The 26,800-nt window shown below is 42.3% G+C and overlaps 1 protein-coding gene across 1 annotated transcript in view; it reads left to right on the forward strand.

Moving 5' to 3' along the window:
• The first annotated feature begins 2,435 nt into the window (after positions 1-2,435).
• arhgef19 (Rho guanine nucleotide exchange factor (GEF) 19) overlaps positions 2,436-26,800 on the forward strand; it is a 28,378-nt gene continuing 4,013 nt past the window's right edge. Inside the window, exons 1-12 of the mRNA XM_072697272.1 lie at positions 2,436-3,060; positions 20,350-20,995; positions 21,899-22,438; positions 22,882-23,014; positions 23,127-23,206; positions 23,287-23,528; positions 24,561-24,721; positions 24,863-25,015; positions 25,197-25,326; positions 25,835-25,909; positions 25,989-26,078; positions 26,509-26,672. Coding sequence (XP_072553373.1) covers positions 20,371-20,995; positions 21,899-22,438; positions 22,882-23,014; positions 23,127-23,206; positions 23,287-23,528; positions 24,561-24,721; positions 24,863-25,015; positions 25,197-25,326; positions 25,835-25,909; positions 25,989-26,078; positions 26,509-26,672 — 2,393 coding nt within the window. The 5' untranslated portion in view covers positions 2,436-3,060; positions 20,350-20,370. The remainder of the gene's footprint in view (positions 3,061-20,349; positions 20,996-21,898; positions 22,439-22,881; positions 23,015-23,126; positions 23,207-23,286; positions 23,529-24,560; positions 24,722-24,862; positions 25,016-25,196; positions 25,327-25,834; positions 25,910-25,988; positions 26,079-26,508; positions 26,673-26,800) is intronic.

The following is a 26,800-nucleotide window of genomic DNA, read 5'->3' on the forward strand; positions in this document are numbered from 1 at the left end:
GGGATGCAACTTTTCTGATTTATTAGAAGTCAGCAGCAGACAGGTGTTCTGTTAATGATTTCTCAACCCCCCCCCCCTACCTTTCCACTCTTTCCACCACCTCTATCTTCAAGTAAAAAGAATCTTTATAGCCTGAGGCTCTTTCACTCTCTCTCTCTCTCTCTCTCTCTCTCTCTCTCTCTCTCTCTCTCTCTCTCTCTCTCTCTCTCTCTCTCTCTCTCTCTCTCTCTCTTTCACGTTCACTCTCTCGCTCTATTCCTGCAGAGGCTTCATTTTTGATTGTTGTGATTGCTGCGCGTTCCTCAAGCTGCTCAGCCTCAAGGAAGAGTGCGTTAGTACATGTTGGAGCACTGAAGTATGCAAACGTGGACCGCGGCCATCACACTGTACCAGTAACTGTGTCCATGTGCTTCCTCCCACATGCAGATGCTTAAACCAAAACAAACACTAAAGAAACACTTTATTTTCGCTTTTGTTGCTTAATATGGAGCTTGTTGCTTTCTTGGAGTCTTCTTGGAGTTCTGTGGTTAAAAAAAGAAAAGAGGAAAGCACAGATTCAGGAGGCACACCTCAACTTCCAATAAAACCTCCAAAGGAAAAGAAAAAAAAATGCACTTTGGACTTGATAAAATTTCCTTGCACATGACTGTGACTGTGCTGGAGCCAAACAAGCCTCTTAGAGCCACTCACGTGTGATTTTAAAGAGCCAATATCCTGCATTTTGCTGATATTTAATTATTCATCTAAGATTTATTTGGATTTGATACCCCAAAACAGTCATTTTCATCTGATAAAACCTTTTTCCTTTTTTACATGACCATTCCCAAGCCTCTCTTTACTCCTTTATTATACTATTTTTGTTACTGTACCTTTAATATACACCCATTGACCATAACATTAAAACCACTGGCATGGTGAAGTAGATAACACTGACTCTGGCTGCAGTGGCACTTTTGAAATCGATGTGTTGGAAGCAGTAAAATCAGCAAAAGTAAGGATATGAGCCACTTTGACAAGAGCCAGATTGTGATGGCTAGACGACTGGGTCAGAGCAGCTCCAAAACATCAGACAGGTCCTGTGTTACGGGGTGTTCCTCGTATGCAGTGATCAGTACCGACCAAATGTGGTCAAAGGAAGGGCAACCGGTGACCTGCCAACAATATTATGGGCACCCAAGACTTAATGATCCGATCCATGGAGGCCCCACCTCACAACTTACTGGACTTAAAGGATCTGCTGCTAACGTGTTGGTGCCAGATACCACAGCACTCCTTTAGAGGACTCTGGTGGAGTCTAGATGCCTAGATGGGTCAGAGTTGTTTTGACGGCATAATCAAAGGTGACCTACATCAAATTAAGCAGGTGCCCTGATGCCCTGTATTGTTCATGCAGCAGAATAACTGCAGCAACACTGCTTAGAGTTTCAATATGAATAGGTGGGCTATACTGGCTTTACTGCTTCCAACACAACAACTGCAAAAGTGCCATTAAGATGAGGTAATCAGTGCTCGGTGGAACAGCCAATAGATTTGGAGAAAAGCGCCGGATCCCCAACTCAACCACACCAACTAACAGATACCTCTGCCAGCCAACATTGCTTTAAGAGTGATAAGAGAGAGCCCCAGCCTACTGTGCTCTCTCAGACTCCGGCCGCAGATGGCAAAACGGCATAGCCAGGGATTTGATCTTGCGACCTCTGGGTCATAGTGGCAGAGCATTAGACTGCTGTTTGCTTAGTTTTCTAATGTGACTACGGACAGGGAGTGTTTAAATACCTATCCCACTCTTTTATTTCAAACAAAGCAAGGGCAGTTCAGTTTCCCGTGATGTGAGGATTGCCAATCCTCATAAAGTGATGTGATTTGGCTGTAAAAACACAGAAAACTGAATTTACACAGATTCCTGACTCAAAAGGAAGCTCTCATGGTGTATACAAAACACACAGGCCTGTTCGTATAAGGAGTGAAGGACAGACTCTCAGTCTAGACTGCTGAGAGCAGCTGTGGCCAGATGTAACCCTTTATATCCTGTTTTTGGCTTTTTAATAATTGTATGGCTGCAGTGTGAGGAATGGAGGGAGTCAGTAGCAGCAGCTTTGAGTTGGAGCATGCCCTCTCAGCTACTTGCTTTCTCTTAAGTGATACTTACTTAATTACACACATGCACACACACTTACACACACACACACACACTTGAGTACACGCATGCAGTCTCATGCACCAGTCCAACCCCCTCTTCTATGTCTCTCTCTCTCTCTCTCTCTCTCTCTCTCTTGCTCTCTCTCTCTCTCTCTCTCTCTCTCTCTCTCTCTCTCTCTCTCTCTCTCTCTCTCTCTCTCCCTCCCTCCCTCCCTCCCTCCCTCCCTCCACACTACCTGCCTGCCTGCTATCCACTTGCAAAGCACTACTGTTGACACACAGGAATCCTGACTCTCTCTCTCTCTCTCTTTCTCTCTCTCTCTCTCTCTCTTCACACACACACACAGACACACACACCCTTAGACAGGAAAGATTCTCTGTTCCACCAGACAGCAACTTACGCCTCTCTCTCTCTCTCCCTCTCGCTCTCCTTCCCCTCCGCTGGCAGGTGTTAGAAATAAAACCATAAATAACTGAGACAAAGGAAGCAAGTATGGAGGGCAAATGTCTTTCACCATGAGTTGTTGGGCAGAGAGAGAGAGAGAGAGAGAAAGAGAGAGAAGGACCATGAGCTAAGGGAAGGGAGCTGAAAGAGGGATCTGCATTTTAAGTAGCTAGAACAGACAGTGATTGGTTTCTCTCTTTTCATGCTTTCTACGGTTTGCTTCTGGGGCGAGACTGAGCGGAGGATCAGACGGCAGCAGGACTTTGGACCCATCATCTTGACCAGCTTCCAGCGTCTGTGTGGTGTGTGCATGGAGGACTGTGGTAGCGTGTGGCAGAGCAGAGGAAAAGGAACAAGCTGAGAGGAACACAAGGCAATCATGGATAGCGCTGCGCCTCAGCCAGACGCTTGCACGGCCTGGATTTGCATGCTGATGCTGGCCCCTGTCCAGTGTAGGAGCTACTTAAACTTATGAGGTACTGCTGCTTGCCTGCCCTTGTGTCGGTGACTGTCCCATGTACGCTGTGTACATATGCCAGCATTATTTATATACATATACATCATTGCTGTCATGTTATAATGTTGTATATCCATTTTTTGACGTTTTTCACTTTGTGACATATTTTGAATGTGGCGGTTTGTCCAAATTCCATGAGGAATGGACCAATTGAAACCTCTCCAAAATGACTTGGAATTAAATGCTTTGACATTGACTTCCATTGAAAGCTAAGAAGGTTTTTTTCCCTTCTCGTGTAAAGTTGCCATGTTGGAGATACAAAGTTTGGAGATACAAGGTTTCTGGAATGTATTTTACACATTAGACTTAATACATATATTATAACCTGCTCTTGTTCTTAGTCGTGTATGGCATAATATATGCCTGGACTACAATCACTGTACTCTTAACAGTGTTCTTAGGACCATCTAAGGGCAAACCATGCACTATTAGCTGCCAATTAACTGCCAGGTTACTCTATTTTTAGTGTATTTTAGTCTATTCCTATTCATAGGTTATTATGTGCATCATACAGGCTTGAACTTGGTCCAGCGTTAGGCTATGAACAACCACTCGAATACTCGGATAGCAAGCACAGGCAGTGCCCTTCAGCCTTGCCAGCAAACACAATCAGACGCTGAACACGGACAGCTTGCAAGCTTGTTGTTTCTGCATAGCTAATAATGTTGTGGAGTGCTGCTCCGAGTTGGAGCTGCGAGTGTGCAGCTGGAGCTCCAAAAGGCAGGTGAGTGCATGTCTGGAACTCGCAGAGAGAAAGAAAGGGAGAGAGAGAGGAGAGAGGGAGAGAGAGAGAGAGACAGCTGTAAAGCTGTAAAAAGAACTGTACACAGCTGCTTGGCTACTGTCAAACTCGCTGGGCTTAAAAGTGCTTGTTAAGCGTTTAGATAGTAAAGGACAGAGAGCTGGGTACTTCTGGCTCTTTGTTTCCTGTGGCTGCTTGTGTGAAATGTCTTATGTTTAGTACTTAAAGGGTTAAACCTACCTTTAGGTAAGTTACCAAGCTTAGGAGAACGCCATTAAATGTCTTAACTGCTACTGTGAGTTAAGGGTTATTCAGCCCGGTAAAAAAAAAAAAACAGCAGGCCGACTTAAAGGAATACTCCTGTGTTTTTTTCCAGCTAATCCCTATCTGCTTCGTTTACAGCATGTGCTGGGACATCTTCCCACTGAGTTTTATTTGAAATGTGTTCTGAGTTTTCAGGAAACAACAGGGGAATGATTGCCTTGATAACAGTTCATATGTTACATATTTGCAGATAAGGATTATGTTGAGGAACGCTGGAGTTTTCCTTTGAATTTCATGGAAACTTCAGTTTTCCAAAATTACTGTTGTCCCACTGAAGTGGTTCTATGAAGCTCAACTAAGATAAATGGATGTTTAAGGAAAAACATTAGGCCAAAACTTTGCAAGCTCTGCTCATGTCCAGTTGTATTTGTTAAATGCTACATATTAGCTTCACTTTGGCAGCTTGGGGCTTCAATTACTCTCATTAGTGTCCCACTCAAATGGCAGTTTAAAGGGAGGCTTGTAGCATTAAGCACTGTCTGTCTGTCTGGTGAGTGATGATTAAGTGTGCTGTCACCAGACAGATCACAGTAGGTGTCTAGGACTTTGTGTGTATTTGTTTTACGGCACAAAGATAGCATAGATAACTCACAGAGAACTGCATTTTGATGGGTGATGTGTGTGGCGTGCATGTCTTCTTCTGTGGCCATATAGGACTCTGTTGTTTTGTCAGTGCGTTTTTAAAGGCGTGTGTGTCTGACTTTGCGTTAAGTAGGAGAGTGTGATGTCCTCTCCGTGACCTAGCGCTTGCCTGATGAAAAGCTTTAAGTGCTTCTTGCTGCTTCTGGAAGTTGAACAGCATTTAAAATACTGTGAGTCAAATGTGATTGCATGGTAAAAACCACAGCACTTAAACTCCTCCAGTTAGTAGTGAGCAAAGCTTAAAGCAGTGCTTCAGCGGAAAATCAGATTCGCACCATCTACCCCTTATTTCAGTTGTAATCGATTGGCTAAGACATGTTTGGTGTCTGAGCTTTGCTTCTTTAGTTTGGCTCTAAAGCTAGGTGGCTAATGTAGCTAAAATGTAATGGACGTCTATGTCACCCAAAATGTTGTCAGAGCAAGAGTAAAGAGTAAAGCAAATTCCAGACACCAAACACGTCTCGCTTGATCTGATAAACTGTGTACATTTGTTGTTGTTGTTGTTTTTTTTGATGAACCAATCCAATGTTAGCTGGAAAACGAGCTGTTTTGGGGCCTTAGGTGCATTTTGAAAAGAGGGTGTTTATGAAACGCAAAAGTATCAGATCGCACACATGTCTTAAATCCCTTATTCATCCTTATTCTTCTGCTTAGAGCAACTCGTCATTGTCTGTTGTGACTGCTTTGTCATATCTCTGGCACCACCAGGGCTATTTCAATGGCGAGAGTGGGCCGTATTGACGGCTAAAGCACCCATCCCTGTTGAATGGAAGCGAGATCAGGTGCCTTCCAGTCTCCCAGGCGAGATTGGCCATGTAAAACAGATGAATCGAGCAATGAACTAGTCTTTCACAGCACCCTATCATTAGATGACTGGAGACAGATAAAAAAAAACTCTATAAAGAGGTCATCTGAGATAGGCACCAATCTCATTGTGTCTTTATTGGGGGGTAAGGAACAGAAGTAAACTTTCGATGCTTGAGGGTGCGTTTAGAAACCCTGGACGGATCCTCCGTGGGGCGTGGGTCCCTTGCTGTAGTTTAAACTGCAGAAATATGAACATTACAGAGGTGGTGGGGGCGGCTAGACTGAAGGAATGTCTATCATAAAGTGTCGGCTGCTGCGTCTCTTGCCCAGCAGTGCCAGCACTGTGTGTAAATGTGTATGTGTGTGTGTGTGTGACTCAATGCAGTCTCAGACTCTTACAAGGCACATTCACTCTCTGATATGTCTGTCTGGCACATGGTAATGTCTCTTTTGAAAAGAAATCTCATTACATCTGCGTACCAGACAAGAGAAGACAACCATGCATAATCTACAGGTGTCTTCCCCTAAAACAAACAACACACTGGATGTTAAGTAATCATTTGTGGCATGGGGGCGTGAGCATGTGAGGTGTACACGTGTGGAGACCTCCCTTACTTTAATTTCATCTGACCTTTACACCTCCCGAGTCAGACACCTTGGTTATACTTGTCTAACTTATAGATGTATGGTTAAGGGGAATTAGCATTGCTACATAGACTTGCTTATGTGGTTTCTGACACAGTTTGATTGATTGTCCATTTTTAAAGATGGACAAATGTACGGTGCGTAGCTAAAAACAGCACAAGCCTTAGCATAGTGTCCGAAAATACAAACCGAGTCTGTTTCAGATTACTTAACACCTTTAAACAGTGTAGGACAAGTGTGAGATGGTGAGATAGGAGCTCTGTTCAAGTTGTTTTGGTAGAAAACAACTTAAATACCCTGGGAAAAATGCTTTCTTTGTTTACTTCTGTTTTTCTGTTGCCAAAAGAGAGCCAGTATATGTACAGTTACTGCAAATTAACCAAACAACCAAACAAACAAAGAGCAAAGTACGAGCATTAGGTGAGCGATATTTTTATCTGGTAAGAAGTATCAGTAGTATGTACTTATCAGTATTATGTCATTCATGTATTCAAACATTCATGTTTAGATAAAAGTAAACCATTAAAAATTAGACTTCAGGGTTTATATTGCTGCTAAATAACTAACACATATCCAATTTATACATTTTCAGCATTTTTATGTTATATATATATATATATTTTTATTTTTATGTCCCCAACTGGGCTCATTGAAAAATTAGTTCTCACTCATAAATATGATATTTCCTACATGTCCATAAAGCAGCATTAGCATGATGCTAATCGAGACCAGTGTTATCTTTTTCATTTAGTCCTTTTTATATAATTTATAATAATGTATAATGTTGACTGGACAGTTGGTACAATCTGGCTTGTCTCTTTGGACAAGTTATTGTTTGGGCCTACTAGTGTTTTATTGCAGAGGCCAGTTTAATACAGGAACATAAGAAATGTTACCCGGCTGTTATAAACCTCAGATGTATGTGTTTAAGCTAGAGATGCCATTAGTAAGTTAGCATTACATCCAAACTAAGCTTTAGATTCAGCTTTGGACAAAGATAAAACAATGATACTTTTGTTTTTGTGTTATTGTTTGTATGGTCAGGAAGGTAAAACTCTTTTAAACTCTTTGTTAACAATCATTTGCGTTATTAATTTTATGATTAATTTAATGACTTTTGGCTTCCATGACTTATTACCTACTTGTTATATTAGCCACAGCGCAAAACCAAATTCAAGATTCAAGACTTGAATTGTACACTGTACAATGAAATTCTTACTTTGCAGTTTTTCCATTTATCGTAAAAAGTGAGAAACAAAATAAGTATCAAAATAATATATATATATATAAAATTAAAATTGGGTATGTTAAAGAGTACAGTACAGTATGGTTGCACATGCAAGTTGGCAAGTTGGCACATGTAAAGTTGCCATTTTGGAGATACAAGGTTTATGGAATGTATTTTACACATTAGGCTTCATACATATATTATAAACTGCTCTTATATGGGACAATACATGCCTAGACTACTACCACTGTTCTGTTGACAGTGTTCTAATGACCATCTACACATGCAAATGGCTGCACCTGCTGTTTTTAGTTGTGCAACATTTTTTGGTCAGAAACCACAAATGAGTCTATTGGAGATTAGTTAACAAACTGATGCAATTAAATGCAAATGTGTGACGATTTAAGTATTAGTTCTGTTGAGACATAAGCTTCCATTATTTGTTAGCCACATTAGTCTTGTTACTCCAGTGTAAAACAAGATAAGTAACAAAGCTTTTTTATGATAACAGTATTTTATACACTGTCATTAAGCCATATAAGCTAGTTTATAGGAGTTTCAGACAATTCCATGATGCTTTAGGCATGATTGCTAATGCATGATGCTAAGTGGTTTGATAACTTCCACTATTTGTTAGCTACATTAGCCTTGTAAACTAGTGCAAAACTAGTGGCTTTTTTTCTTTGGTCTATTTTTTATGAAAACAGTATTTTCATATATTATTTATATGAGTTTTAGGCAATTCTTTGATGCTTTAGGCATGATGCTAAGTAGTTGGATATAAACTACTTAGCTACATTAGCCTTGTAATTTCAGTGCAAAATTTGATGGCTACAATTGCTATTTTTTCTATGGTCTCTTTTTATAATAACAGTATTTCATACGCTGTATATACCTTATAAGCCAATTTATTTGAGTTGCATGATGCTAAGTGATTGGATATAAACTTCCTCTCCTTGTTCGCTACATTATTCTGGTAGCTCCATCGCAAAAGTGACGTGCAAACAACCAGACATCAAACATGTCTTGACTGATCGACTCAGTTTGGGAAAAATGGAAAATTGTGCAAATGAGATTTTCAGTGAAGTGTCCTTTAATGCAGCATGCCTGTACTGAGAGTTCTGTCTGATTTACAGCTTAATTTATCCCGATGCACTCCCTCCCTCCTCCCCCATTCGCTCGGTTTAGAGCACCTGCCCCATCACCTGTCAGTCGGAGGAAGCGGCCCAGGATCTGCACCTACATGTACTTGGTGCTGCAGATCTGCTCGAGCCGACGCTACGCCACACCCAATTAACCTCCGCCCCCACGCTACATGCACCCCTCCCCTCACTGGCGCGCCACCATTCTGGGGTCATCAGGGCTACAGAGGGGTCCCCCCCCCTGGGGCTAGGGGCCCCAAGCTTGCTGCTAATGCCATTTCACTCAACTCGGTTTGCCTGGCTTATTGTTAATAGCTTCCACTGTGGTGCTCACCTGTAGAATGAGTAGATGGTGAAGGAAGAGGCGTAGCGGCCTAGAGTGGGAGGGCGGTGGATGGAGGGGGGGGGGGTTGACCTACCAAAGCCTCACCTGGGGGGAGTCGCTGTGGCTCCAGAGGCAAGGATACGGCCACACAAACGAGGCCTGTTCTTGTTGCGTGAGCTCAGGCACACAAGCCTCTGTGTTTGTCTCTCGCTGCAGCTTTTAGCGAGCAATTTGAGTGGAATGACAAGAGCCTAGTTATTTGGGGAATGCAGAGATTGTCTGCATGTGTCAGAGGGCTTTGTGTTGAGTGGGAGTCTGGGGTTTCAGGGGGTTGCTCATGGAAGTGAACTTACTTTACTTACTTTCTCTTTGCACATAGAAGACTTTACAGTCAACCATGTCTGTGTGAACCATGAATGGGCCAATGGAAATGCATTAGAATTGCAAGTGAGCAGCTATTCTGAGGACTGAAACGCCTTGTTGATGCAAAAGGTCAGCAGAGAATGGCCAGACTGGTTCAACCCGACAGAAAAGCTACTGTAACTCTGTACAGTAAACACTCTATACAACTGTATTGTGCAGAAACATATCCACCCCTGAGGAGGATGGGCTACAACATCAGAAGAACACCTCTGATTCTTCTTCTGTCAGCCAAGAACAGAAAGCTGACGCTGCAGTGAGCACAGGCTCACCAAAACTGGACAGCTGAGGACGGGAATAACGTCCAGACTGTTGGGTCAGAAAGGTGGCAACAGCATGAATGCATGGAGTATTGTTGCTGACCATGTGCATCCCTTCATGGCCCCATTTCACCCATCTTCTAATGGCTACGTCCAGCATAATAATGCACCATGTCACAAAGCAAACGCCCTCTTAAACTGGTTTCAAGAACATGACCATGAGCTCAGTGTTCTTCAGTGGCCTTCCTAGTCACCGGATCTGAATCCAGTTGAACCATCTGGGATGTGGTAGAGTGGGAAATTCACAGCATGAAAGTGCTCCTGAAAAATCGGCAGAAATTGCAGGATGTGATCATGGTAGTATGGACCAGAAATCCATACCACAAAGGACTGAGGCTGTTTTGAGAGCAAATGAAGGCCCTACCAAGTATTAGCATAGTCCTCCTAATAAATTGCTTGGTTAGTGGAACAAACGTTTAGACGCTCCTGGTATTGGTTTATTTGCTAATTAACCATGCTTAGATTCCGTCTGAGCCTTGGTTGCGCATGTCTAACCCCACTTTTAGCTTCACTAAAAACACGCTATTAAACTATAAGCGTGAGTAATAAGTCTGGAGCTGCAGGCTAACCACATGCAACCGATGTTTTGCTCTAGTGCTGCAAATGGTGTTACTAATACTCACACATGCGCACACACACACACACAGACAAGCAGGTCGAATGCAGATCACATTTTCGGCTGTGTCTTCGACTGACTATATGTTGTTGTCTTCGTTTGTGCGAGTATGTGTGTAAGAAAGAATGTGTGTGTTTGTGTATGAAAAGGGATCCTGATAAAGCCAAGCCCAGAAGGTATGTGTAAAAGGCCCACACCTGTCTAGCTGTGCAGCCTGCAGGGTGTTTCTGCTGCTCATTTGGCCAAGTCCCATCTCATCTAATATGATACCGTGCAAACCTCTCCCAGCCACTTATCTCAGGACTGACACTGCACAGAGGACACCTACCTCTGCACACTCAGCACTGTACAGTCAGTGTTCAGGACAGTCACACAGCAGTCTGTGTTACGAGGTTTTATTTTTAGTTTTATTTCATCATGTAACATTAATCATACACTCGTCTGTGTGTGAAAAAGCCTAGTCATGGACTGTATTGTTGCCTTTTAATGGAACATTGTGTAGTCCAGGACGGGTATTTCCCAAAGCAGGATTTCTCAGTTTAGACAGATAACTTGAGCCTAAAGTCAAAGAAGAGCTCAGGAACATTCCTTTTGAATAGTCCTAAACTGTGGTCTTAACTTATCATTCATAGTCATTTGGCTTAAGGGAATTAGCGTCTCCACGTAGATGTGGTTTCTGATACCACAGATTTGTTTTTCTGTTATCCTGCCATCTTATGTAAAAGTTTGAGCACCCCTGTTTAAATGATTTACTTCATGTTTAGTTGAATCTCTGTGGGGATATAAGGGAGCACATCTAATACAGGACAATATCTTAAATATGGCTTTTTTTTTTGCACATTTTGGCTACAGCTCCCATACATCTTCTGAATTCAACATATCAAACACCAGATTGAATGTTTTATTTTTGTTTGCAATATGTTAAGTTAAACTACTAAACAGTAATTATGTCTTGGGATTTCTAATAATGACTAATATAATATTAAATTTAGAATAATAATAGCTTTTAATTATTTTTACTTCAAAAATCAACAAAACATGTAATTTGCCCAGGGGTGCGCAAACGTTAACTTGAGCCTAAGTGAAGCCTGTTCAATAGCAAATGAATAAAGGATTATGGTGTCCATAACTTTGGACTTAAGTTATCATTTATTGTTATCTATCTTAAGGCAATAAAAGCCACCACATAGGCATCATTTCTGATACTGTTTGATTTCCGGTTACGTCCAGTTTAAAGCAAAAGTTTGCGCACCTCTGTTCAAATCATTTGCATATTTAATGTACTATTAATTTCTCTTAACTATCTGCCACTACTAATATTGCCACTATTAACTATAATTAATCTTATTACTCTGGTATAGTCATACTATACCATGATTATTGTGATTATCATATTATGATCAGTAGAACAGTCTTATGCTGTGGTTCTGTGACTTTTATCAATAATTTATATATCATTTATACCAGAGGAGGATGGTTCTTGGTTCCTCCCAAGGTTTCTTCCTCCAGCTCTGAGGGAGTTTTTCCTTGCCACTGTTGACTTTGGCTTGCTCCTGGGGGATCTGTTGTTTTCATGTCTTCTTATGTTGTTGATTTTTTGTCTTTTTACTCATCACTGATTCTGTAAAGCTGCTTTGTGACAACACCGGTTGTAAAGAGCACTATACAAATAAATTTGATTTGATGATTATTACTTTTGCACATGCAATGTTTAATGTTTAAATTTTTTTTGCAGTATGTTAAAATGAAGGATTTAGGAATTACACTAGTGTGCCTCTGTAGAAAATCAATTTTCACTTTAAATAAATATTTAATTAAAAAAAAATTCTCTGTTTAGCCAGTTAACCTGAGCCTAAATTTAGACCTGTTTAATAGAAAATATGCTGAGCAAAATTAGGCTTAATAGACTTAATTCTTGAAAATCTGGAAAACTGTCCCAAAAAGTAAAACATTGGAGAATTGGAAATCTGTTTCAGTTTTTTTTTTTATCTTTTACAAGCGTAAACTGTACAACTGCAAAGATTGTGAAAGCACAAGATTATGTTTTTTTTTATTCAGTTTCATCATTTAATATTAATCACTTCCATCTGCATTGGAACATGAAATTTTGGAGGACTGTAAAAAAAAGACTAGCTTTTCTTCCACCTCCAAAAAGGTTAAGATAAACTGTAAAACTATATGAATTGAATAATTATCACACAGTCACCTGTTTTTGAACTAGAAGCCTTAAGGATTAGGAAAGACCTGCGGATTTGCTTTCAAACACAAAATCATATTACAAGCCAAAATGTAAAGAACAAGCTTTTGTTTGCTAATTATTGTACATTTAATGATGCAGTACACACTGGTATTCTACCGTCATCATCCTTTACTGATTCTCAGATAAGCTCCTGCTTTTCCACTGATGAGGCCAAACACTAAGAACAGCCTGTGGGATGGTCAATCTCAAGGTGTTATCAGCAAGCTGATCACATTTCAAAACAAATGGCCCTGTGCGGCTTGTCCTTACCTGTCCGGATAATAAACGTTGGGGTGGGGGTGGGATTCTGGCTCAGTTCACCACCAAAGCAGTTAGTTAGAAAGCGCTAGAAAACAGGAAGCTGAGTGTGAATGAAAACAGCAGACGCATCAGCAGATTGTCAAAAGTAGGTCATCATCTCACTGTGGCACAACTTCACGTTCGAATCAAAGATGTGATTGTGCTGCGTGAATCCACCGAGCGTCAGTGAGAGGATGGGAAGTCTCTAACCCATAGTAAGAATGCCAACAGTGCCATTAGTGGATATGTGGTCTGCTTTGAACAAGAAATGTTGGAAACAGAAAGCTCTGCTTTATTCATGTCTGTTATGTTGAGGTGAGTGGATTTTCAGTGGATCCACTTCTGAGAACTACTCTTGAATTCTAAATCTCCAGCACACTTAGGCAAAGTCGGAAGCGCCGTTTGTCTGCTTTGCCTTGTTGGATGAAAAGATGATCTGAAAGAAGGCAGTATGCCCGCCGCCTGTGAGTGCTGGGGCTAAGGGTTCCATTCTGCAGGTGTCCAGCTCCCACCTCTGATGAACTTCACTAATGCAAAGAACTGAGAGCTGTGGTGGATAAAACAGTGTCTCCGGCCTCCACAGGTGGGAAGTAATGAATCACTGATTGACATGAATGAATGAACTTCACTGCATTTATTCTTGTATTTGTACTTTTATTTGAAAAATTAGATAAGAATTGAATGATATTTTAATTAATATGGTGCATCACAAAGAAACTCATGGCTGATTTTTAAACAAGGGTGGTAGTAGGAACTAGGGGGTGCGATGTGTACGACCTGTGTGAGTGTGTTCATGTAATGTTGATGTTGGTTAACTAGGGATGAATTTTTAAATAAATAAGTAAAGAACTATTACACTATTTTTTTTAGATGTGGCCTTTAAAAACAGTGAATGGGTGAATGATTTAAGAAAATAATCAATATCGCAGGAATCCATTCATAACAATTTTACGTAGTATTTAAACCCTATAGTACGTAGAATTAAACCCTTTAGACCCTTGTTAAATTCTGTTCCCTATAATAGAGCTCTGTGTAGCGATCTGGATTTTAGCATTGTAGGGGCTAGTGCACAGTTAACAGTCAAGTCAAGTCAGATTTATTTGTATAGCTTTTTACAACTGTTGTCGTCACAAAGCAGCTTTACATAAATAGTGATTAATAAAAGACAGAGACAAAGAAGAAAGAAGAAAATAACGTAAGACATGATTGATCAGAGACCCCCAGTGAGCAAGCCAACGGCGACAGTGGCAAGGAAAACCTCCCTCAGAGCTGGAGGAAGAAACCTTGGGAGGAACCAAGACCCACAAGGGGGGCCCGACCCATCCTCCTCTGGTCAGAACTATTTAAACATTAATGATAAAAAAAAGCATTCATTTAGTCTGTTGTGCTCCCCGGAGATGCCACAGCCATCCGTGGCTGGGAGTCCCAGAGAGATGATGAGTAGGAGGTGTCCATTGGCATTGCGACTTGGCTTACATGGCCTAGAGAGAGCACATGCTAGCCTTCTCCCTGGCTCCCATTGGAGAAGACCTAGCTTGCAAGTGAGACTTGGCAGTGACCAGACTCTGGAGAAAACTGGAAACAGCCTAAAGTTGTTAGCTTAGGTAGCAAATAAGCAACTTATGTACTCTTACTCGCTCAAGATGCTTTGTTTATTGATGCTTTGTTGATACTTGTGTTCACATGAACTATCGCCAATGTTACAGTAGCAGCAGCAGCAGCAGCCTGCTTTTCCCGGAGTAGTGATTTTCAGGACTCCTTCCTGTTTCAAATGAGTTGGACTCTCACTCAGCTGTTTATGTGCCACTTATCAAGTCTGTTTTGTTTCCAAACTGTGCTAGACTGTGTACACAGCCACGTTCTGTTTAACAGGGAGTGCCTGGGACAGGAAAGGTCGATGCCATTTTAAAAGGAAGTAACCTAGAGCAGTGTTAGTGTTTAAGCGCTAAAGCGGGTAGAAGGACAAGGTTTGAGGTAAATTCTATATTTTTGGGCAGTCTCTCTTTCTTGCCTAACCCTCCGATCCAAATCTTGAGGGGTAATGAGAGGGGAATGCTTTAGCAAAGCATTAAGCTGGGAATTCTCTTTTTTGACTGTCATGCTTGAGTACAAGGAGGAAGGCCCCAGGCGCTGTGGGAGATTATGACCCCCTCCAAATGTAAACACAGGGAGCTTTACTCCCAGCTGCTCCTGCTAACCCTGCTCCAGGTTAAATCCTTACCTGCCACGATTAAAATCAATTCCTCTGCCTCTATTATAGATAAGGGCGGTTTCACCTTTGGAATTCTGCCATCCTCACGAGATCCATTACCTATAATTAAAGATACATTAGACACGTTAGGACAACCCACAACAGAGTTGCCCTGTTAGGTTGAAGCTGTAGAAGAGTTTGAAGACATTTAACATCAAACGATTGGTATTAACTTGTGCAGAAGGAGGATTTCAGGGCTTTTTCTGTCGTGGAGCTCGCCCCATGAAGTGAATCCAAGCCTGGGATATATTAACATTCATTCTTTGGAAAAAGAGCTGATAGTCACCAGTTGGAGGGCTATTTGGGCTCTGGTTTATCGTCACAGGTCAATTAGAGTGGCCTTGTCACTGTGACACTGTGCAATATAGCAGACACACAGAAGCCTGTGTCACCACACTGCTAGGCTGTCTTACTCAAACACACCCGCAAGATGAGGGAAAATCCCAGAAATGGAGTAGAACAGTAGGCAGGAAGTTTGGAGTTTTTCCCAAGGATTAAAGTCCTGGAAGTTGAGGTCTGTCTGTCTGCCTTGAACAACAGTGTTTGTAATAGAGATGAGTGTGAGTGTGAAGAACCTTTTAAAGGTTTAAAGAACATCTGTTACAAAAATGGTTCTCTATGGAACCAAAACTGGTTCTTCTATTGCATTGCTCAAGGAACCATTTGTACCACCCTTGTTTTTAAGACGTTTTTAAGATGCTCTCTAGAGGTTAGAAAGAATTTGCTTCATATTTTCTTTTATCCAAAAGTTCAATATTTTTATATCTGCCATATACACTAGATGGTCAAAAGTATTGGGACACCGTCTAATTCATTGTTTCTTTTGAAATCAAGGGTATTAAAAAAGATTTTCTCCTGCTTTTGTTGGACTTGATTGCATTCAGCAGATATTGGATGATCACCACCCCACCTCATCCCTTACTCCCCATCTCATCCTAAAACTATTGTATGGGGCTCCCATATTCCAAAGAACTCAGTTTTACTGCACCACAACTCAATGCTGGGGGGGCTTTATACACCCCTAGCTCACGCTTGGCATAAGGCATGGTGCCAATAGGTTCAATATGTTTGTTCCAGAAAGTCCTATTTTATTGGTTGCACCTCTCTACAGGGATTTGACAAACTGTGTGTGTGTGTGTTTATGTGCATTCGCACACACGTGGCAGCAAAGGCCACAACTTGAAGTAGCTGAATGCAAACTGTAGTGTACCTGCATTTAACTTCTCCCAAAAATATATTGTTTCAGGTAATCTCTAACGCCGCAGTAAGCATTCATTGTTTTCCTGAAAATTGCATAGAAACATGCAGTATCTCATTGCTAGGAGATCATGTCAGCCTTAACTGTCTGTATTGTGCTTTCGCATCGTGTCAGAGAGAAGAATCCTCTTCTTTAATCACAGCTGCCATAAAAGAGCTGCCAGGTCTCTATTCATTTACCATGCAGACACGCTGACTTAAAGGAGCCTAGTGAAATTACAGGGAAAATAGAAGCGCCAAAGTAAGAAACAACGCAAATAACACCTTCAGAGAGAGGCAAATTATATGTTGGTTTGCACTGAAAACTGTAAACGACACGAGAAATGAAACTGATTGTATGGGAAGGGACAAGCTAATGGGCTGTAATGCTGTATGTAATGGAATTCATTTTTGTGGGGGTGGTCATGGACGTAAAACTGTACTGCAAGAATGGGTGGATGGGTGGATTTGGGTGGGGATCTCTTTGTGTACCAAGTTAGATAGACCTTTTACATCAAAGAGGTTCAGCATGTTCAATAATAAGAGAATAGGAGAACAGGCCGCACCATACTACAGTAAAGTGTTTGCTCTGGCGTAATGAACATGATCTATTGCACAAACAGTATCTGTACCCTTCGCACTCCGCTAAACTCTATAGCTGAATGGCTTTCGGACTTTAATGGTTTAGTCTACAGATCCAAATCTCTGCTCATTTTGAATTGCACTTTAATTTCATTGTGTGTGTGTCATTGTGTGTGTGTGTGTGTGTGTGTGTGTATCGTTGTGTGTGTGAAGAATCCCAATCCGTTCCCACACCCTCTCAAATCTCCTGTGCACCTAACAGCCTTCTGCATCTGCGAGGATAAAGAGATCCTTTGTTTGGAGTAGGGAACAGGTAACCATTTGTGCGGTGTATGTGTGTGCTTGTGTGGATTTTGTGTGTGAGTATAGTGTGTGTGTGTGTGTGTGTGTGTGTGTGTGTGCTGTAGTGGTTGGCTTGGCTGTTTAATTGTTGAAGATACACATGTGGTCTGTATTTTGTACTGCTAGTTCTGTGCAGCAGAACAAACAAAGAACCGAAGGCAGGGAGTAGAGAAGAGAGTGGCTGTAGTTCCTTTGTCTAGATGAATGTGGAGGTGAGCATTTGTTTGAGGAGATGGATTTACATTTTCTTGTTGTGCCGTGATGTGTCTTCAAGGCCACATTCACAACATCTGCTCTATTTCTGCATGTAGGAATGAGACTGTTTCTTTAAGGGCCCTAAAGTCTTGCATATCAGTCATGAGCCCAGTTTGATCAGGCTGGAGAGATGTCTTCATCGTCTCCAGGTTTGGAGAACATCACAGCGTGTTTTGTGGGTCAGTAGTGAATCAGATTTGGGTCAGTGGCACTGACAGTGTCCTGCAGCATTGCTGCTGTAAAAACCCAGGAGATGTCATGACCTGGGTTATCTGCGGCCTACCTCTCCCCGAGGCAAGGACACAGGACACTAATAAGCCCTGATGCTTCATTGACCCAGTTTGCTTGTCCGAATAGGAGGGTGTTTTTCAGACATAGGAAATGGGTAGGAGAAAGGTGGTGGGGGCGGGAGCTAGTGAAAATGAGCTGATTTTGACATGCCCTTCGTTTTGATGTGTGGGGTTTGACGAGAAGGCTCCGTTCATCGTCAAGTTGAGTTATGGAGGACGTTTCCTGGCTGCGAGCTGGTGCTGCAGTGGTCATGCGGCATTAGCGGCGTCTGGGGCGAATGTGGCAGCTGCAAAGGGGTGGGATAAGTACAGAGGCAGGAGCTGAAGTGCCGCACTCTTTAATTAAAGCAGGAAGACAGCGCAGAAGCTACGACACAACCCAGCCAGGCATAGGGGGGTGGGGGTGGGGAGCAGCTGACTATTAGATTTACCAAGCAACACTAGGAAGTGCTAGGAACTGATACATGGGTGAGATTGGCGTTGCTGTGCTTAAATGCTTGGTGTACTTATTGTTTTGCTTTTTAAGACTGCACACCTTTAAAAAAAGGTTCTTTAAGGGTTCTTCAGTAAAGGATATAGAACCTACACTTTATGCCAGATATTTGTGGACATCGCTTCTAATGCGAACCCATTGCTGACAAAGTGCAGATGCACACATACACAAGTCAAGTCAAGTCAAATTTATTTGTATAGCGCTTTTTACAACTGTTGTCGTCACAAAGCAGCTTTACATAATTAGTACTTAATAAAGAACAGAGACAGAGAAGAAAGAAGAAATAACATGAAGCGTTATTTTGTCTAGTCTTGTCTAGTCTCTGTAGATTAGTATTGCCAATATAATATGATTCTCTGATTAACTTAAACCTATTCTAATGACAGGCATGGGCTATAAGCGTAAAAAGCCCCCAACATTGAGCTGTGGAGCAGTGGAACAGGGTTGTCTGGAAAGATGGCTGGTGCTCCATCCCAACCTTTTGGGATCAGTTGGGGAGTTGGGGATGAACTGAGGTGGAGATCTTCCAACATCCTGACCTCACTAGCACTCTTGTCGCTAAATGCATTAAATCCTCACAGCAATGCATCCTCTACAATTTTAGTAGAAATCCTTCCCTGCACAGTAGAGACAGTTACTTCAACAAAAGCAGGATAAACTCTCTTTAAGAAAAAGAAACAGTGAATGAGTAGATGTCCCAATACTTTTGCATATATAGTGTACATAGAACAATGACAACTCAAAGGACCCTTTGTATGTTTGAATGGTTCTTTTTAATGATAAAGAGATGCAATCAATAGTGGGAAACCGATTGTAAATGGTTCTGCATGGGAAAATAAGGGTTCTATCTAGTACCTAAAAGGGTTTCACTATTGTTTTCAGACCTTTTTGCTTAGATTGAACTACACTGTCTTGTTTAATTGCACTTTAAGTAGTCACGCTCTTGGTCTCTCATGCTGTGTGGTCCATGAAACCCTAGCCCTATTTGTACTAACACCTGGGGTCTGGAGGTACTTTGTTCCACTGTGTACTTGCGCATGGTTGGGAAGACAAAGTTCACTCTTGACTCTTGATTGGCTGTGTATGAGAGAGCGTGCGGAAGGTCCACCTACTTTTACATTACATTTTCTTAGTGCTATTTAGCTACTATTGAAAATGTATTTCCCTTAGGTATTGGTCCTGAAATGCAGTTGAGTTCAAATTACAATAATTAATTACAATCAAAATTAAAATAATCACCTCACATGTTTAAGGTAGTAGTAACTTCAGGCTCCTGGCGTTGCACAAGGATGATCTGGCTATAAATACATGTAGGGTATGCGATGGGATTCATAGATTTAGAAGAGGTGGTACAGTGCCTGTGGTTGCCTCATCAGATGTGTGGAAAATGGGTCGCAAAGCAGATGTTAATGATTGGCTAAGATGTGTGATTGCATTTAGGTGTGAGACGACAGCGTGAAGGAATTAGCTGAATTTGTTGTTCCCGTCATTTTTGAGCAGAAGTGACTAAAGGCCTCCTGCTCCACACTGTTAATGATATGCAGTTCCCTGCGGAGTCTTCTTCGGAAGTTGGTGGTAAAGGACCTGCATTGACTTCTAGAAGCAATTCTTGCCCGATTTTTTCACATTTTTTCAAATCGATTTTTCGTCTGTCTGAGAATTTTCTGCAGAATGGGATTTTTGCTACTGCTGGTAGACCCGTATGACCGTACCCTTTGATACACCTGCAAATTTAGCTACATCTTTCATACTATGGCTACGAAAAAGACATTCACTGCACTGTAACACCTCTTCTCAATCTATAAATCCTGTCGCTCACCCCCAGGTGTTTATAGCCTGATCATCCTTGTACAATGCCATCTGCAGGAGCCTGAAGTTACAACTACCTTGAACATGCAAGGTGACCATTTCTTGTCCAGGGAGCTTATTTCTGTTATCATCCATCTTGTATGATCTCACAGCCAAAACAGAGGTTTGTACTGCAGCCTTGATGTGTGCATAACAGATACTAGGATTTGATATCCTTTGTCTTCTCTAAATTTTCCTCAGCTCCCATGTGCTGTCTGAGCCATGCTCCCTGGCTATGGATTCTCCCCTCTCCCTGACTTCCAGCCTCACCTCCACGCCTTCCGTTGCCGAGGGGAGAGCTCTGCCATGTGGATCCCTGGCTCGCCTGAAGCCCAGGTTGCTCTGAGCAACTCCTGCGAGAGCAGGCCTCTCCTACCCCAGCACATTGCCGTGTGCCAGCAAGAGACGCTAGCCTTCATTGACCTCCAGCAGCCCAATACAAATGGCTTTCGCGCCTCGTCTTCGCTGGGGAGGCGCAGTTCCTCGCCCTGTTTTCCGGGCCCTCCTCAAAATGAGCCCTTGATTGACTGTTTCCAGAACGGAGGCACGGTTGAAGACACAGACCTGAACACAAATCTGAATCACGAAAGCCACCAAGACGTGGAGGACGTTCAGAATAATGCCAGGGAACTTTGCATGGACTCACTTAAGACAGACTCTGAGAATCTCTTGTCCCAGACTCGGGTTGTCAGCCCCAGAGACTTGTTCCTTCCCTTGTCCCCCATGTTTGTGGACTCTCAGCAGCCCAGCTCTCCTTCCTCCCCTGTAGGTTCAGATCTTCAGAGCCCTGATCTCTTTCGTTTACAGAGACGAACCTCACAGGGACCTTCGAAGGAGAAGTCTATACGTAAGTGCCACCTTCTCTTAGCTGCTATGTGCCACATTCTTTCCTAGATTATAGCATCATAAGAGCAAACAGCAGTTACACTAATGTCACATTTAAGGTCTAGTGCAGTGGTTCCCAACCCTGGTTATGTTACCCTCCATATGTACGTTTTCCATGCTTGATCACGTCTGGAGCAACTAATCAGCTAAGTAACAAGCCCCTCCAGATGAGTTAAAGTGGATGTGTTAGGCCCCCCTCCACACGTATGTGGATACGTCTGTGCTTTAATAACTCCTTACTCTCTATATAGTCAACCTCATAAAACTACAACGCCTACACTCAGATAGCGCTGGATTTCAGATTTTGACATATGAATAAATGTAAATACTGTTCTATTATAAATATATAACACTGTTTAAATGTAGAATTTATTTATTATTTGTGGTGTTTTAATGTCTTTCCTTATGAGGAACCTGGAATCTGCCCATATAGGGCTAGCATGCTCATGCAGGCATTTTTGCCACTGTGTGGTTGGAAATATTTGTGTGGCTGTAACCTTAGACTATGTGAAAGGTATTCCAAGAACAGATTTGGGAACCTCTGGTCTAATGAAGGGTTTTTTTTACCAGCCTTGGTGACCCACGTTTCAGCATCTGCCCCAGCATCCTTTTAGAGCAGGGACTAGACTTGGGCAGGGAGACTGTGACTAGACTGTGTACATTGCTAGAACTTAGAACCCCTGCTCCTCATGCATGCAATTAACATGAGCTTAAGGCATGTAAACAAGTAGACAAAACAAAGCTTTAGTTTAGATGTTTCCTACCGTGCATATTATATATTCCAAATGACTGTACTAAACTGAAGGACTTGATGAAGGATATAATTGTCAGTCACCAATGCTGCACCTTGTGTGTCTCTTGACAGGTCGCAAAATGAGGGTGTACTCACCCGACAGTCCGAGTGACGAGTCTCTGAGCAGCCCGGGACTGGACTGTGACTGCCTGTTCCCTGGATCCTTTGAGTCCTTTGTAGAAGGGGAGCTGGGCATGGTGGGCTCTACCATCCCCACATCCCAGAGCTCTAGCCCCCTCCTAGATTTAGATGAGGACCTTGTACTTACCTCCATCCCTACACCTCCACCACCTTCCACTTTCCCCCCTCAGGGACTCACAGGCATGGAAGAGACAAATGAGGGAGAGAGAGTGGAGGTGAACCCGGGGGGCAGTGGGGCTCCAGAAGGCTCGGCCTTGCTGGCTGGGACCTCCCTGCCACTAGCAAACCCCCTCCCCCTGCCTCGGTCCCGCTCGGCAGACCATGAGCGCCGGCGCTTCTCTGCCTCCGAGCTCATCTCTCGTCTGCAGCTCTCACAGAGGAAGAACTCTTTCACCCTCAGGCTGGGCAAGTCACTGTCCGCCCGTGTGGCCTCCCGAGACCGCCAGCCATCTGGGAACCTCACTGTTGACTGTGAGTTCTTTACCTGCACCTCTGCTGTTAAACTCACTTTAGAATTTGGCCAACTCTGGTCCTGGAGATCTACCACTCTGGAGGGTTTGATTCCAACATACCTTTGTCTAATAGTCAGATGCTCATGAAGACTTCTGATTAGCTGGACGCCCCTGACCTAATGGAAGGCCCTCACTTGCTGTTTTAACACGAATTGCCCAGTACAATTTTTTTGCTGTATCCCATCTCCGAGCACACGTATGCCAGGCATTCAGTTCTTGAGTAGTTTAAGTGTGTTAGGGCCGCAAAAATGTAGACTGTCAGGGGGTCCCTGAGGACTAGCTTGAAAAACTCACTTATCACTTGTCTTTGGGTGCACTGAGCTTGCCTCAGTGCTTGTCATTCTGACACACAGATGCTACATTTTTAGGCTAACCCTTCTTGCCCTGCTTATCTGTTTGTAGACAAACCCAGCACCAGACAGCGCCTTTCGGGGGGATCCAGCGACAGTGCGCCACACAGCCCGGTGGGAATTGCACCACCGCTGCCCTCTGCTGACAGCACTTTGCCACTGCACAGGAGAAGCTCCAAGCTCAGGTGATGACAAAGACCCTTTGTTGACAGCAAATACTACCTCAAACAGCAGTTTGGGAACCATAATACCACTTAACATTTCATTCTTTTAAATGCTGTTTTTCCTTTTCCACAGCATGAGGAAAGATTCCATTGATGAGGATGGAGACGTTCCTCCCAGAAGTTCCAAGCGCTTGTCACGCTTTCTGCCCAGCTGTAAGTGTGACTTGCAAACCACATTTCTGGATGCATATACACATTTCCTTCATTGGCTTGTTCTTTCCTCTGTCTGTCAGTGGTCCTGTATCAAGAGTACAGCGATGTGGCCATTAACAGAGAAATCCAGAGGCAGCAAGGGGCGGAACCTGGAACTGATGAGGACAGGGGAGGAGACTACGCCTCCCCCAGCAACCTCTCCCCCTCCAGCTCTTTCCGCTCCTCGCGGGGTTCAGCCTTCTCCCTCTGGCAGGATATTCCTGATGTGCGAAGCAGTGGGGAGCTGGACAACTTCAGTAATGAGGAACGCAAACTACAGGAGGTGACACTACAGCTATACTCCTGTTCGATTTGTCACATGCACTGCTCATCAAAAGTTTTCAAATATGTTTCAAATATGTTTTAATCACTTAAAGCAGTATTATGTGAGAATTGGTATTTTTTGCTTCTGGGCTCCCCCTACAGATAGGGAGGGTAATGGGGGAGAGAGCCCCATTAGAGGCATGCGTAGACATGTAAGCAGCTTACACTAAACTTACACATGCAATTCAGGACAGGCTGAGATATTTTACATAAATATTACAGTACTTCTCCACCAAAGTTACATAGTGCAGTAGCAGAGATGCCATTCTCCCCGTTACTAAGTTATTATTAAGTCAGTTAACCAATAGCAACAATGAATGGAAACAGCATAAATTCCATAAATTATTTGTGACAGAATGTGACCGTCTGTACCTTAGGAATAGCCCTCACCACTGTACACTCAAACCTTTTTAGATGTTTAGACCATTTAAACACTATGTAGCATTTTTCTATGTAGCATGTAGCTCCACTGACTTGTGATAAGGAGAATAGCATTGCTATCATTGCTACCCCGGGCTCGACACGCCAGAAACTGCACTTTGTAACTCTTGTAACAACTTTGAACTCTGCTGTGCATCAGTCCACAGACTTCTGCCACTTTTAGTACTGGTTCTGTATTCCTTAGCCTGTCCCAAAATGCAAGTCCTTCTTGCTCAAAGCATGAATTCCACTTCCCAACTGTAGAGGGAGCCAGAAACAAGAAATGCCAATTCTTGCATAATGCTGCTTTAACAATAATATGTAATTTGTAATATACAAAACAATGTTAAAGCTTATTTTTAATGAAGAAATTAAGTTGTGCAAAACATGGATGGCTGTTCTGCGTTAGCAGTGCCTTTTAAGGTATTTATTCTAAATGTATTGAAAAGTAACAGTGAGGAAATTCAAAATATCACAGGTCTCCAAACCTTTGATTGCCAGTGTCTGTACCTGTTGATGTCTGTTTGCTTCCCATGCTAAGAAAATGTATTTATTGTATCTTGCCCTTTAGGCTAAGTTTGAGTTGGTGACATCTGAGGCCTCGTACATTCGCAGCTTGACCATTGCAGTGGACCACTTTATGATGTCTGCGGAGCTGACGGAGTGCCTGGGGGCTCAGGAGAGACAGTGGCTTTTCTCTAAACTGCCTGATGTCAAGGACGTCAGTGAGAAGTATGAAGCAAGGGAAAATAGAGTAACTTCTTTAGTGGTTCTAAAATGTCCATTTCCTTTTCTATCCGTTTTGGTCACTTGTTGCCTCCTTCTCCTTTCTCTCGGGTCTGTTTCCCTTTGGGCTCTGCCTTTGTTCTCAAGGTTTCTGCAGGATCTGGAGCACCGGTTAGAGGCAGACATCTTGCGCTTTGACGTGTGTGACATTGTCCTGGAACACTGTCCAGCACTGCGGAGGGTCTACCTTCCTTACGTTACCAACCAGGCTTACCAGGAGCAGACCTACCAGCGGCTCCTGTGAGCACTCTTTCTCTGTGTGTAGATTTTGTTTTTAACCATTATGCACAGTGTCATTCGGCAGAAGAAGGACACTTTAACTTAGAGACATCCAGTACTAGGCCAACATCACTGGTGCCTGCCCATGTATCCACATTGTGTTCCATCTTTTCTTTTTTTTTTTTCTTTTTTTTTGCTTCAGGCAGGAGAATCCCCGCTTCCCTGGAATCCTGGCCCGTCTGGAAGAGGACCCCATTTGCCAGCGGCTCCCTCTAACCTCATTTCTTATCCTGCCTTTTCAGAGGATCACGCGGCTCAAAATGTTGGTGGAGGTGGGCACCATATCCCCTAATACCTACAATCATCCCTCAGTTCTAAATCCAGGATATTATACAGGAATGCTGGAGATCCAGGCTGTAGATTTACCAAATACTTTAAAAAATAAAAAAACAGAACTGAGAGAATTTCCTTTATCAGACATAAAAAAGAATAATTATTACTGACTGGTTAATAAAACTAAAGGAGTTGATAAAAAATATATTTAGTGAATGATTTTAAATAAATTGGCATGCATAGGTCTGTAGTTTGCATGACAATGTAAATTTTTAATATTTAGTTGTTACAATATAGTTTATTCTGCCAGTATCTCTTATAGTTAGTTAGTAGACATCATTTATATGCATTTACAAAAATACATATTTTAGATACAAGTCTTATTTTTATTTTTTTTATTTTTTTAATCCCTGAATTATTTTAAAGTTGTTTTAACCTTTTTAAAATAAAATTATATATAAATACATATAAAATATATATACACATTTTTTAAATGACTTGTTACAGAACATCCTCAAGAGGACAACTCCTGGTTCACGAGACGAGGACACTGCCACCAAAGCTTTTAATGAGCTGAAAAAGGTAAAAAAATCTACAAAAATGGAAGTTGAAAATTGAGTGAATATTTAGTGAATAAACCTCTTCGTATGTCCTGGAACAGATTATAAAAGAATGTAACTCCAGTGTACAGTCCATGAAGAGGATGGAGGAGCTAATTCATCTCAACAAGAAAATACACTTTGAGGGCAAGGTAATATGGAATATATGCTTGGTTTGTACCAAACCGGACTGAACAGTTATTTGCACTCTGCCTATTTTGCACTATGACTATTTGCACACCTGTACAGATGTCCTTTTCTTTTCTGTAAATATATTTTTCAGCTCTTTATTACCTTTATTACCTTTAGTACTTTCTACTTTTTTTAATTTATCCCCTACCCTATTTATTGTTTAGTGTCATTTTCCTTTAGTTTAAGACTGTGTTCTGTGTTTCTTTGTTACTTGTCATGCGTGTTGCTCTCACCAAGACAAATTCCTTGTATGGGTAACATACTTGGTGAAATAAAGAGATTCTGATTCTGATTCTGATTCTGATTCTGATTTGTTTCAGATTCAAATAAATAAACAACCTTATCATGGACATATCTGTCGTTTTCTCACACCATTTCTTTTTTTTCTAGATTTTCCCTCTCATCTCTCAATCTCGCTGGCTGGTGAAGCACGGCGAGCTGTTGGAGGTGGACACGCAAACCATGAGCATATCCGGGTCAAAACTGAAACTGCCTACGCGGCCAGTGTATCTGCACCTGTTTAATGACTGCCTCCTGCTCTCCAGGAGAAAGGAGTGAGTGTATAATGAAAACGAGGGAGCGGGAGCAGGGGCAGAGCATGGGAAAGTTACTGGAGGAGAAGAGTAATTTATGTTTGGTTCTGCCTGAACCTGCGGTGTTGTTTTTTCTTCACACTGCTGGA

The sequence above is a fragment of the Salminus brasiliensis genome, chromosome 14 (assembly GCF_030463535.1).
Source record: "Salminus brasiliensis chromosome 14, fSalBra1.hap2, whole genome shotgun sequence".
Taxonomy (NCBI): Eukaryota; Metazoa; Chordata; class Actinopteri; order Characiformes; family Bryconidae; genus Salminus; species Salminus brasiliensis.